The sequence below is a fragment of the Aotus nancymaae genome, unplaced genomic scaffold, assembly GCF_030222135.1.
Source record: "Aotus nancymaae isolate 86718 unplaced genomic scaffold, 86718_ANA_hifiasm-v0.15.2.pri h1tg000020l, whole genome shotgun sequence".
Classification (NCBI taxonomy): Eukaryota; Metazoa; Chordata; class Mammalia; order Primates; family Aotidae; genus Aotus; species Aotus nancymaae.
Window position 1 is genome coordinate 65,939,495 of NW_026988432.1, and position 13,137 is coordinate 65,952,631.

At 46.6% G+C, this 13,137-nt stretch overlaps 1 protein-coding gene across 1 annotated transcript in view; it reads left to right on the top strand.

Moving 5' to 3' along the window:
• Positions 1 to 3,184, top strand: part of RALBP1 (ralA binding protein 1) — a 57,355-nt gene extending 54,171 nt beyond the window's left edge. The window contains exon 10 of the mRNA XM_012446869.2: positions 1,246 to 3,184. Coding sequence (XP_012302292.1) covers positions 1,246 to 1,512 — 267 coding nt within the window. The 3' untranslated portion in view covers positions 1,513 to 3,184. The remainder of the gene's footprint in view (positions 1 to 1,245) is intronic.
• Positions 3,185 to 13,137: the final 9,953 nt, after the last annotated feature.

The window sequence follows — 13,137 nt, forward strand, 5'->3', positions numbered from 1 at the left end:
TTGAGTGAGAGAAGACATCCTCTTCATAGAAAGGAGTCTAAGGACAGAGGGACAGCTCTGTGTCCCTCATTTGAGTTCGCTCAGTGGCTGCTGCGAACCAGACCTACACCCTGCATAGAAAAGCAAAATTCTACATACAGCCACCCTGCACAGGAATCCTCTCTGCTGAGCCTGCAATCAGGGCTCAGAGTCAGCCACAAAGGCTCAAGGCAGAGACCCTTGCTGCAGCAGGAATGTGCTGTTGAAGGAAGCCCTGCAGGTGCTGAGACCGGGGTTACTGGAGCTCCTGTTCAGAAAGGCCTCACATTGGCACCTGCTGTTCTTTTCTTAACATTTTAAGATCATATTAGTAGGAAAACGGAATCCAGAAGTATTGTACTTGGGGCGTAGGCTGAACTGCTGTAACAAAGAGAATAACATAGTGGTTTAAACAAGATGGTGTCTTGTGTGGCAGGCAGTCCAGCCCGTCATCCTCCACACCAGTTTTTTCCAGCAGTCCAACATGGCTGCTCTGTCTTACCATTCTTAGCAGGACTAAGTCAGCAGGGAAGGGATCAAGGCATGCCCAGTCACCAAGGGCAGGGTGCATGCATGGCACTCGATGCTTGTGCTTACGTCCTCTTTGCAGAGCCTAGTCCATGCCACACTCACACAAGGGAGGCTGGCACCCGTCACAGAGTGGAGGCCGCAGCAGGAAAGGCCACTGCTGTTCCATAGTACCTAAACTTTGCTCAGTGTGTCCAGATGATTTAGAAGTGATAGTAATTTTCTATAGTTTGATTTGAGTAGGACATTTCAGAATTAAAGTAATGCCATTCACAAAAGACAAAGGATATTCACCTTTGAAACAAATTTAGTTTTTTATCTGATCTCTAACTCTCCTCTCTAATTGCTACTAAAATTACTTTTATTTTCTCCTTAAGGGCTGTTCAGAAATCAGTTCAAAATTATATATAAGTTGTCTATTTTAAACACTAGGATACTGAATTATTAAAATAATGGTTTTCTGCTGGCACATGGATGCATTTCTCTCCTGTAACCAGGAGCAGGGTTTCCAGCCTCACATTCTGAGGAGTCACGTGGCTCACCGTGCATTCCCATTGTGTTTGTCTTCTGTTTCACAACCCATTGACTTTAACAAAACGAGATTGCTCTGCAGGATGCCCTTGCTAATCGCGGTCTGCTCCTGAGAAATTGTCCTCTGACTTCCTTACGTGATAACTGCCCTTTCTGTCATTCCCAAAGATAAAGAACAATCATTTGAATCAAGCAATCCACGAGGAGCGTGAGGCCATCATCGAGCTGCGTGTGCAGCTCCGGCTGCTCCAGATGCAACGAGCCAAGGCCGACCAGCAGGCTCAGGAGGACGAGGAGCCCGAGTGGCGTGGGGGTGCTGTCCAGCCGCCCAGAGACGGTGTCCTTGAGCCGAAAGCAGCTAAAGAGCAGCCAAAGGCAGGCAAGGAGCCGGCGAAGCCATCGCCCAGCAGGGACAGGAAGGAGACGTCCATCTGAGCAGCTTGCGCGGCCGTCCGGAGTCCGCGAGACTGAAAGGACCTGTGCATCTTACTGTAACCTGGGGGCCAGGCTGGCTCTCTCGCTGTACATTCTGTAAAGGTGTCTTCTTCTCTTCTCAGACTCTTCCTCTGTTACATGTCTGACTCCTTCGCGTCAGGCTCAGGTTCCGTGGGAGGATGAAGCAGTGGACACACTGTGGGCTTTAGGGACAGATGAGTTTTCCAGATACTGTCAGCTTATTTGAAGATTAATTTTCTTTGTTAACTTAAAATAACTATTTTAACCCTTGAGTGGCTTCTTTTTAAACCAAAAATTGTCTTTCTTTGCTTTTTTATCACAGCAGAATCAGGATCTCTTTTTCATTCAAGGGGGGAACCACACCAGGTCAGCGCTGTGCCTGCTGTGGCTGCCACGAGCTGTGCCCTCCGGGATCTCTGGTACCGTCACTCTTGCTTGTGCCTTCCACACCTTCTCGGTGCAGATCCCTATGGGGGAGCTGCCTCACATTCTCTGACTGGCCAGAGTGGCAGCTGGTGGGTGTTCCCTGGCCCACCCTCCTAACTCCTGCAGTTCTAAACCACAGTCCATAAGCCCGAGTCACCAGGACGGCCTCTTTGGCCATAGACGGGCTGCCTGTGGAGCCTGCCCACCTGCCCCTGGCAGTGCAGGCCTGCGGAGAGGAGGCCGCCCGTTCCCGCCGGTTCCTCACTGTGGGGACCAACAAAGGCCTTCTCACAGGGTTGGTCAAAGGTAGTCACCTTGGCCTGGTGCATCCACAGAGGATGTTGCTCAAACCAGAAGTCTTTTAAATGACTGACCTTCCTTAAAAACAGAATGACTCTGATTGCTTGCTTGGGCTAGAATGTACACGTCTCCTTGCCTGAATAAGCCATATATATTCTCATAAACAAAAGTTTGAAATGATCCATATCGTCTTGGTGAACGTACTGGTGGACTCCCAATTGACAAGATTGAGCAATAGAAAAAAATTCTTTTCCTTTGAATGATAGCTGTGATTCACCCCGCCCCATTTTCTTGTTTATGGTCCATCCGATGAGACGGATGCTCTGATGATCTGAGGCTTCTGGGAGGCCAGGCTCTGGAGGCAACGTGCTGCAGTCACACTATGTCAGAGTGAACAGCACCGCGACAGGCCAGGCTTGTGGCTTGGAAGACAAACCCCACACACATTCAAGGGGATGAAAACAAACCCCACACGAGGGCTCTCTCCTCCTCCTCCTCCTCCTGGGTAGTATTTATTTTCAGCACCTGTTTGATGCAGTTTTTAATCCTCTACCTATTGCACTGTTGTGACTCGTTGGCCATTATTTGATTTTTGTACGGAAAAAAGCTTTGTTATAGAAATCAGCATACTATTTTTTTAAATCTGGAGAGAAGATATTCTGGTGACTGAAAGTATGGTCGGGTGTCAGATATAAATGTGCAAATGCCTTCTTGCTGTCCTGTCGGTCTCAGTACATTCACTTTATAGCTGCTGGCAATATTGAAGGTTCCTTTTTTGTTTGTGTAAACTCTAATTTCTATCAAGGTGTCATGGATTTTTTAAATTAGTATTTCATTACAAATGTCTCACATTGGTTAACTAATTTTTGCCAGGACCATTATTGATCAAGCAAATAAATTCAACAGCCATTTGGGAAAAAGAAAAGCTTCGAGTTTTTTGTACACATTCTTCCTGTGAAGAGATTGAGCGCTCTACGGCTGCCGAGGAGTTGGTTGAGGCACTTCTTCAAGGCCAAAGGGGAACACAGTGTTTTGTTTTCAGCTCACTTTGCACCCCTCACCTCTGCAGGTGTGGGGAGCACCCTAGGCCCCTGGCATGCATGCTGGCAGCAGCCTGCCGCCCTTCCACAAGCCCTTGCTGCTGCGGAGGGAGCCTGTGTTTGCAAAACCCAGTGGACTGGATTGGGTCTGTGGTCTGAGCCGCTCCTGGCTCTAGTGGGAACTGCACACAAGTCCACTGGCCTGGCTTGGCCCCAGGCATTGCAATTTAGACATTTGCATTTCACACGGTAAATGAGGACTCAGCACAGTCAACCATAATTAGCATGTCTGGGATAGACTGGTCTAGAATAAAAATGAAGTTCCCATTGCTTTTTTTGCTTTAAAAATTCCACAATTAAAATATCTGTCATTGAAAGCTTAAACAGCTGACTTCTCTTTTTGTATAGTTAGATCTACAATGTTAAATTTATATAGCTAAGCTCTCCTCGATGGAAAGTCTCAAATGCCCTGATATGGTACATTTAACGTAGGCATCTGGAGATAATGGGGTGTGAAACCTGAGGTCATCTCCTGAGATGGGCTCTAGCGCTGCGTGATCTTTTTCTTTTCACTGGAACTATTTCTGTGCTGAAGAGCACATTTCTTGCTATGTTCTAGGATATCCTAAGAACAAACACACCTTCTGAGTCCAGCCAGGCTAAGCAAGATGCAGCCTGGGCTTTCTGGAGCTCTCCAAGGGGATGTGTACCCGACCCATGTCTGCAGCTTCAGCCCCGGCACCATGCAAGGATCTGGCCCATGACTCTCACGAGGGACAGAGGGAAAAGCCTGAGTCCATTAGCAGATGAAGCCTTCAGAGTAAGATCCTGCAGCTTTTAGGGAAGGTGAGTGGTGCCCCTGGAATGTTCTAGACTAGAGCCCAGGAGACCCAGGAGGCATGAGAGCAAGCCTGGGCAGAGGAGGGGGCAGAAAGGCCCTTAAATGCGACACATAGGGGCTCTTTTGTGGAGCAGGGAGAATGCTGTTGTCCATTACATGCTGGGGGCCCCGAGCCTGCGAAGTGATGGGTGCTCTTTCTCTGCAGTCTGATGACTTCGCTGTCACTAGACAAGCATGACAACAGGAGGTGTTTCACTTCAGCCCCAGCAGATTTCGGGCATCCCTCTGCTCTCACCACCTAGTTCAGGCATCAGGGTGCTGTGATCGGTGTCGTGCTGAACGTCAGGGGTGCTGTGACCAGGCATTGTGCTGAGCGTCGGAGACGGGGCAGTGACTGGGTGTTGTGCTGAGCTGTTTCTGTTCCTGGGTCTCGTGCTAGAAACTGGCTTCTAGAGAAACAATTCGGGTACTGGGAGGAACATGGACTTTGGTGAGGAAAGTCTTTTTTTGTTAGTTTGGCTTTTTTTGGAGACAGTCTCACTCTGTTGCCCAGGCTGGAGTGCAGTGGTGTGATCTTGGCTCACTGCAACCTCCGCTTCCCAGGTTCAAGCGATTCTCCTGCCTCAGCCTCACAAGTAGCTGGGACTACAGGCACACACTGCCACCATGCCTGGCTAATTTTTTTGTATTTTAGTAGAGACAGGGTTTTACTGTATTGCCCAGGCTGGTCTTGAACTCCTGAGCTCAGGCAATCCACCCACCTCAGCCTCCCAAAGTGCTGGAATTACAGGCATGAGCCACCACGCCCAGCCTAGGCAGGAAAGTCTTGAGTCTCGGTTTCTTCATAACCTTCAAAAGCAAATCTTGTTGAACTTCAGTTTTCTCATTGGTAAAATGAGAGAGATAATCTTGACTTCCAAAGGAGGCTTAGATAAATAATGGCTGGTAAGTACCTAGTTGTAGGGCTTTTAGCATCATACTCCAGTTCATTTTCCCTACAGGACGTGATCTGTGACTTAGTCATCATGTTAATAATATTAAACTTTATAGTGCAGAGATGAGTCAGGAAAGAAAGAACCAAGCATTCTTTTAACATGCAAGTTTCATTTTTCATATCCCAGCCTCAAGGCTCAGCTACAAAATAGGCTGTGGCCCGACTGCCCACCTACCATTTTACAGATAGGAGACTGAGGCTTGAAGCAGTGACATGGCCTGCGTGGATCACTGTTGCCCCCACTGTCGTGCACGTCCCTGAGACTGAGGGAATGAACTGTTTGTGGAGGCTCCCTGGGCACAGAGGTTCCCGTGGGATCAAAATTGCTGCATCTGGGAGGGAAAGCAGGCATGATCTGTTTGATTTGGACACACCAGCGGGGCACCTGTCTGCAGGGCTAGAGCCTGGGGACCAAAACGCGACTGCTGAACACTGCAGCTACAATTAGATCAAGAAGCTCCTCTTTGGAAGGGCAGCTCTAGCCTTCTGAAAAAAGTCACACCTACAGTTCTTGAGTTTTTCATGTCAGGATAAAAACAATCCTTATATCCCATTACTACTGTTAAGATTGTTCCAGTGACAGAGAGCAGGAGGAGAGAAGGAAAGGGAAGTTCTCTTGAATGAAGAGGCATGAGCTCTGCCTCACACATATTGCACCACAGGCTGGCAAGGCCAGGAAGGAACTCCCTGAAGAGGGAGCCATGGTGGAGAGCTCGCCAGGCTCACACCTGCCCACTTAGACTGACCTTGCTGTAGGGAGGCCATATAAGGTACAGGACTTACCCTTACATCTGAATTTCAAGATCAATGATGGATTTTTTTTTTTAGTGTAACTGTTAAGTATGTCCCATACAACTGCAATTGAATTGAGTGTACTGTATTTTGACTTGCTAAACTCTGTCCACGTTGCGAAAAGGTGACCGTGATCTTGAGTGCTGCACAGATAAGGAGTCATTACTATTTGAGGGAAACAGAGCATCCAAAGCAGGTGAATGTAGGGCAGAATCCAAGCTGCTGAAGGGATCAAGTAGGTCCAGCTGGGGAGGGGAAGGAATGACTCAGCATTGACAAGATTTGGCTCTTTGCCTCAAATTAAAATTGTGGGGACATTAACTAAGCAAGTGTAGAGGCTGATGCTGATCCCCACAGGCTGCCTACTACTCACAAAGGGACAGCTAATAAAAGACTGAGCCAAGCGGATGGATCTGGGGCAGCTGTGTCCTGTCCACGACAGACCCTGGCTGCCCCTAAGGTAGCAGTGACGCTGCAGCAGCCACTACGGCCACCACAAGCTCTGACTACCACCAGTGGTCATGCGGGCTTTGACACATAGAGTTTGAAAGTGCTGATTTGCAGCTGAGGAAGTAAAATGTAAATATTAAATGTTTGCTTAAAATGTCTGATCGCTGTGGGTTAAGATAACAAAATTACGCAGAGTTTAATGTGGTAAAGGTAAAGTCCTATACCAACAGATTCTACTATGGCTTCGGAGTCTGAGGAAGGCCAGGTCTCTTACCCCAAGACCTATGGAATCTGAATCTGCATTTGAACAAGGTCCCCAGGTGACTTACATGTTAACTTTTGAAAAACAGGCACCAGGCCGGGCGTGGTAGCTGATGCCTGTAATCCCCACACTTTGGGAGGATGAGGCAGGTAGATCACAAGGTCAGCAGATTGAGACCAGCCTGACAAACATGGTGAAACCCTGTCTCTCTTAAAAATACAAAAATGAGCCGGGCATGGTGGTGTGCACCTCTAATCCTAGCTACTTGGGAGGCTGAAGCAGGAGAATTGCTTGAACCTGGTAGGCAGAGGTTGCAGTGAGCTGAGACTGCACCATTGCACTCCAGCCTGAGCAGCAAGAGTGAGACTTCATTTCAAAAAAAGAAAAAAACAGGCACCCTTCTAAATATTCAACATTTCACTAGACACTTAAAAGCCACAACAACAACAACAACAAAAGGAAAATTCTCAGTGAATTATCACCCAGGAAAGTCAGCCAGCAGTCTTACAGTGTCCACCTGTTGTCCCTTGGCATTTTGCCCAGCCAGTGGGGGAAACCCCTATTCTAGCATGAGCTTGCTAGGGCTCCCGTTTCCTTGGAGAGGCCCTTCTGTTTGTTCCCTCTCCCTCCCCTCAGCATCTGCCTGTGGCATGTTCCCTGCAGAATTTCCTCGTCCATGCTGAATTCCTCAGGGTGCTGGAGGACCAGCTCACACTCTGCTGTCCACAGCTAGGCATCGCCTCGGGATCAGGAGCAACAGGACAATGTGGACCCGCACCTGAGCGTGGCTCAGAAGCCGCTGATGAGGTGGTGGCTCTTCCCATGGAACAACTGAAAATACTACTCAGTAGCTGTTTTATATCCAGCTAATAACAATTATTGGTAATATTAACCCAAAAAGTAGATGGGGTGGAATACTCATGGTAAAATTACTAAAAACTGCAAGTAATCTTTTCAACTCTAAATCAGCAAAATTTGTCCTAAAAAAAGACATGGTAGAATTGAAACCCATAGCTATGCTGCAAAACATCACATGGACCGAAAGTGGATTATCGATCATTTGTCAAGTTTTCTAAGAAAAGAATTCTTAAGAAAAATAATTTTACAAGATAAAACTGAAACTCTTGGCTGGGTGCATTGGCCCACACCTGTAATTCCAGCACTTTTGGACACTGAGGCGGGCAGATCACCAAGAGTTTGAGACCAGCCTGGCCAACATGGAGAAACCTAGTCTCTATTAAAAAAAATAATAATACAAAAATTAGCTAGGCGTGGTGGTGTGCACCTGTAATCCCAGCTACTTGGGAGGCTGAGTCAGGAGAGTTGCATGAACCTGGGAGGCAGAGGTTACAGTGAGTCAAGATCGTACTACTGCACTCCAGCCTGGGCAATAGAGACTATGGCTCCAAAAAAAAAAAAAAAAAAAACCACACACACACACTAAAAGTGTTGTTATTAAATCCCTATAGAAAATGGATAAAGGAATTAAACTAGCTTAGTACAGGTCACTGCACAAAATACTTTTTTTTTTTTTGAGACAGTCTCACTCTGTTGCCCAGGCTGGAGTGCATTGGTGCAATCTTGGCTCACTGCAACCGCCGCCTCCCAGGTTCAAGGGATTCTCCTGCCTCAGCCTACCAAGTAGATGGGATTACAGGCACACCCTACCACACCTAGCTAATTTTTGTATTTTTAGTAGAGATGGAGTTATACCACATTGGCCAGGCTGGTCCTGAACTTTTGACCTTAGGTGATCTGCCCACCTTGGCCTCCCAAAGTGCTGAGATTACAGGTGTGAGCCACCACACCTGGCCCAAAATATCTTTCATAAAAATTTATAGCTGGAGGCCAGGCGCGGTGGCTCACACCTATAATCCCAGCACTTTGGGAGGCTGAGGTGGGTGGATCACAAGGTCAAGAGATCGAGACCATCCTGGTCAACATGGTGAAACCCTGTCTCTACTAAAAATACAAAAGTTAGCTGGGCATGGTGGCGCACGCCTGTAGTCCCGGCTACTCGGGAGACTGAGGCAGGGGAATTGCCTGAACCCAGGAGGCAGAGGCTGCCGTGAGCCGAGATTGCACCATTGCACTCCAGCCTGGGTAATGAGTGAAACTCCGTCTCAAAAAAAAAAAAAAATTATGGTTGGAATTTTTGTTTACAATCACAATGTTCTCAAAGTCAAAACTGCCATATTCAGTTCACAAAATTGCCTCCGTTTTGGAATTTCTGGTATAGGAAGAAGAGTTGGGCCTTCTTCCCACCCTACTTACACCAGGATCTGGTTTTCTAGGGAGAGACACATTGACTCCCTAGGCCTGACCCCTCCAGGTCACTTAAAAACCACGCCCCACACACACCATTCACAGGCACTCCGCATGTAACCCCCCCCCCCCCCACTGTGCACGAACACGTGTGCACATCTAGCTTTTAAAGGCTAGAGATGGGAATCAGAGAAAATAGCAACATACACTACATTGTGTTTTTACACATTTATTTCCAGACTCAGTTTCTTCTCTGGTTTGAGTCATTAAAGAGGCCATCTGCTTGGCTTTGAGTTGCTGGGACTTTCCTTCCTGCTGGTTCATTGCTTCGGAATCCTCCACAGAAACATGACCACATGTTCCAGTGCCTGAATAGTTTACAGCCTTGCTGCCTCCCCAAAGCCCCTGCCTGCCCTGTGCTCCCCACTAAGCACCTGCCTGGCCCTTTGACCCCACACTAAGCATAGCTGTTTTGACACCAGCTCCCCTGGAAATAAGTCACCCCTATGTAACATGGGACCTGCACCAACCAGGTATGAAAACGAAGGAGTTCAGGAAATGCCACCTCAATCTATGCCATACTAGACTTAACTGAGGGCAGTTGGGGAATGACAAATGCTGGAAGGGGCTTTCTCTGGACATCTTCATCTGCTCAAAGACAGATCCTCCAGAAGGACCTCAACTGTCATGAACCCCTCCCTGGGAACCTCAACCACCAGGAACTGAAGGCTGACATGTCACACCTGGATGCTCTGTTACAGACTGTCACCTGTTCTTCCGAGGGCTCATTAATCTTTCCCAAAGGTCATTTACCCTCTCCTAAGTTGCCCCCATCCCTTTCCCTGTTCCCTGTGAAGGGAGTACCGAAGCTTCTCCATCTCACTGGGTTTGGAGGTTATCGGCTCTTCATTTAATGTGATGCCCCCATGCATGTGAAAAGTTCATCTAAGCTCTTCAGTTAACCTGCCTACTGTCAATTTATTCAGACTCAATTACTGAACCCTAGCGGGTGGAGGGAACTGTCCTCCTTCCCCTTCAAGAACAACCAGCACCACGCCCACCCAGAGACTGAAGAATCATCTGTGACTCAACACATTGCCAGTTTGGAGTTAGAGGGTTCTAGAAAGCATCACAGAACTATCTATCTTCAAAACGTAAGGGCAAAGGTCATGTACCAAAAATGTAGCTACTCCTCGAGCCAGCCCTCCAACAGCCCAGCAGCAAGTCTGTTCCCTGGAGGTTGGGAGAAATCAGGGAGGGAAGGAGGAACTCACTACTGAGCTTCCACCTGTCACAACTCACAAGCACACCTTTCCCAAGAGGGGAGGAACAGCAAAGATCATGAGTGCTGTGACCCCGGATCCATCCAGGCCGGGCAGAAAGTGGGGCCCCACATTAACCACACCGCCAAGTGGAAGGGCCTACCAGGGAGACTGGGGGCAAGCAGAGAAGGAATTTCCGGCCGTGACCAAGCAGTGCCTAAAAACCTATTTTAGAAAGTATGGCTTTCCTCTTCATCCTTTGTTGCTCAGAAGTTCTATAACATCGAAGAGTATTTCTAAGACTAGCCACTCACAAAAACTGGAAGCATTCCCTTTGAAAACTGGCACTAGACAAGGATGCCCTCTCTCACCACTCCTATTCAATATAGTACTAGAAGTTCTAGCCAGAGCAATCAGGCAAGAAAAAGAAATAAAGGGTATTCAAATAGGAAAGGAGGAAGTCAAATTGTCTCTATTTGCAGACGACATGATTGTATATCTAGAAGACCCCATCGTCTCAGCCCAAAATCTCCTGAAACTGATAAGCAACTTCAGCAAAGTCTCAGGATACAAAATCAATGTGCAAAAATCACAAGCATTCCTATACACCAATAACAGACTTAAAGAGAGCCAAATCAAGAACGAACTGCCATTCACAATTGCTACAAAGAGAATAAAATACCTAGAAATACAACTAAAAAGGAATGTAAAGGGACCTCTTCAAGGAGAACTACAAACCACTGCTCAACGAAGTAAGAGAGGACACAAACAGATGGAGAAACATTCCATATTCATGGTTAGGAAGAATCAATGTCGTGAAAATGGCCATACTGCCCAAAGTAATTTACAGATTCAACGCTATTCCCATCAAGCTACCAATGACCTTCTTCACAGAACTGGAAAAAAACACCTTAAACTTATATGGAACCAAAAGAGAGCCCGCATAGCCAAGTCAATTCTAAGCAAAAAGAACAAAGCAGGAGGCATCACACTACTGGACTTCAAACTATACTACAAGGCTACAGTAATCAAAACAGCATGGTACTGGTACCAAAACAGAGATGTAGATCAATGGAACAGAACAGAGCACTCGGAGGCAACACAACATATCTACATCCATCCGATCTTTGACAAACTTGACAAAAACAAGCAATGGGGAAAGGATTCCCTGTTTAATAAATGGTGTTGGGAAAACTGGCTAGCCATGTGCAGAAGCAGACATTGGACCCCTTCCTGACACCTTAAACTAAAATTAACTAACTCCAGATGGATTAAAGACTTAAACATAAGACCCAACACCATAAAAACCCTAGAAGAAAATCTAGGCAAAACCATTCAGGACATAGGCGTAGGCAAGGACTTCATGACCAAAACACCAAAAGCATTGGCAACAAAAGCCAAAATAGACAAATGGGACCTAATCAAACTCCACAGCTTCTGCACAGCAAAAGAAAGTCATTAGAGTGAATCGGCAACCAACAGAATGGGAAAAAATTTTTGCAGTCTACCCATCTGACAAAGGGCTGATATCCAGAATTTACAAAGAACGAAAACAGATTTACAAGAAAAAAACAAACAAGCCCATTCAAAAGTGGGTGAAGGATATTAACAGACACTTTACAAAAGAAGACATACATGAGGCCAACAAACATATGAAAAAATGTTCATCATCACTAGTCATTAGAGAAATGCAAATCAAAACTACATTGAGATACCATCTCATGCCAGTTAGAATGGCAATCATTAAAATATCTGGAGACAACAGATGCTGGAGAGGATGTGGAGAAATAGGAACACTCTTACACTGTTGGTGGGAGTGTAATTAGTTCAACCATTGTGGAAGACAGTGTGGCAATTCCTCAAGGACCTAGAAATAGAAATTCCATTTGACCCAGCAATCCCATTACTGGGTATATATCCAAAGGATTATAAATCATTCTACTATACGGACACATGCACACAAATGTTCATTGCAGCACAGTTTACAATAGCAAAGACCTGGAACCAACCCAAATGCCCATCGATGATAGACTGGACAGGGAAAATGTGGCACATATACACCATGCATTATGCAGCCATCAAAATCGATGAGTTCGTGTCCTTTGTAGGGATATGGATGAACCTGGAAACCATCATTCTCAGCAAACTGACACAAGAACAGAAAATCAAACACCGCCTGTTCTCACTCATAGGCAGGTGTTGAACAATGAGAACACATGGACACAGGGAGGGGAGCATCACACACTGGGGTCTGTTGGGGGGAAATAGGGGAGGGACAGTGGGGGGTGGGGAGTTGGGGAGAGATAGCATGGGGAGAAATGTCAGATATAGGTGAAGGGGTGGAAGGCAGCAAATCACATTGCCATGTGTGTACCTATGCAACAATCTTGCATGTTCTTCACATGTACCCCAAAACCTAAAATGCAATAAAAGAAGAAAATAAAGACTAGCCACCCAGTATTAAATACCCTCAAAGACAGCTTACCATCTTATTTTTATATTGTGAAAGGAAAATTGTGAATACTAGTTGCTGTTTCCACTTTCATGTTGTTGGGGATTTCCACATTTTCTTGGCTTTATACTGGCTTTGGAATCCCAGCTCCCTCCCTTAGGAGATCCTGTGTAAGTAGAGGCCACATGTGACACAAGACCCAGGACACCTGTCGCACACAGGCTGGCTCCTGCTGCCAGGAACATGCCCGCCTCACCTCACCTTCTTCAGAGCAGCTACAGAAGGCGTCATGGCAAGTACTAAGAGTTGAAATGAAGAGGGTGACACTCCGATTTTATTTTGAATTCTATTAGAAAGTCTTCACACTGGGAATGCCTTGACGGTAGGAGGTGAAAGCTGTCAATGCAGGTGTCTCTTGGATTTATTGCCATTGAAATATTTATAAGTGCAGTGTACTCTTCGGAGCACTTTAGAACCCAACTGGGGTGTCGAAGGATGTCCCTTGGTAGGACAGGCTGCA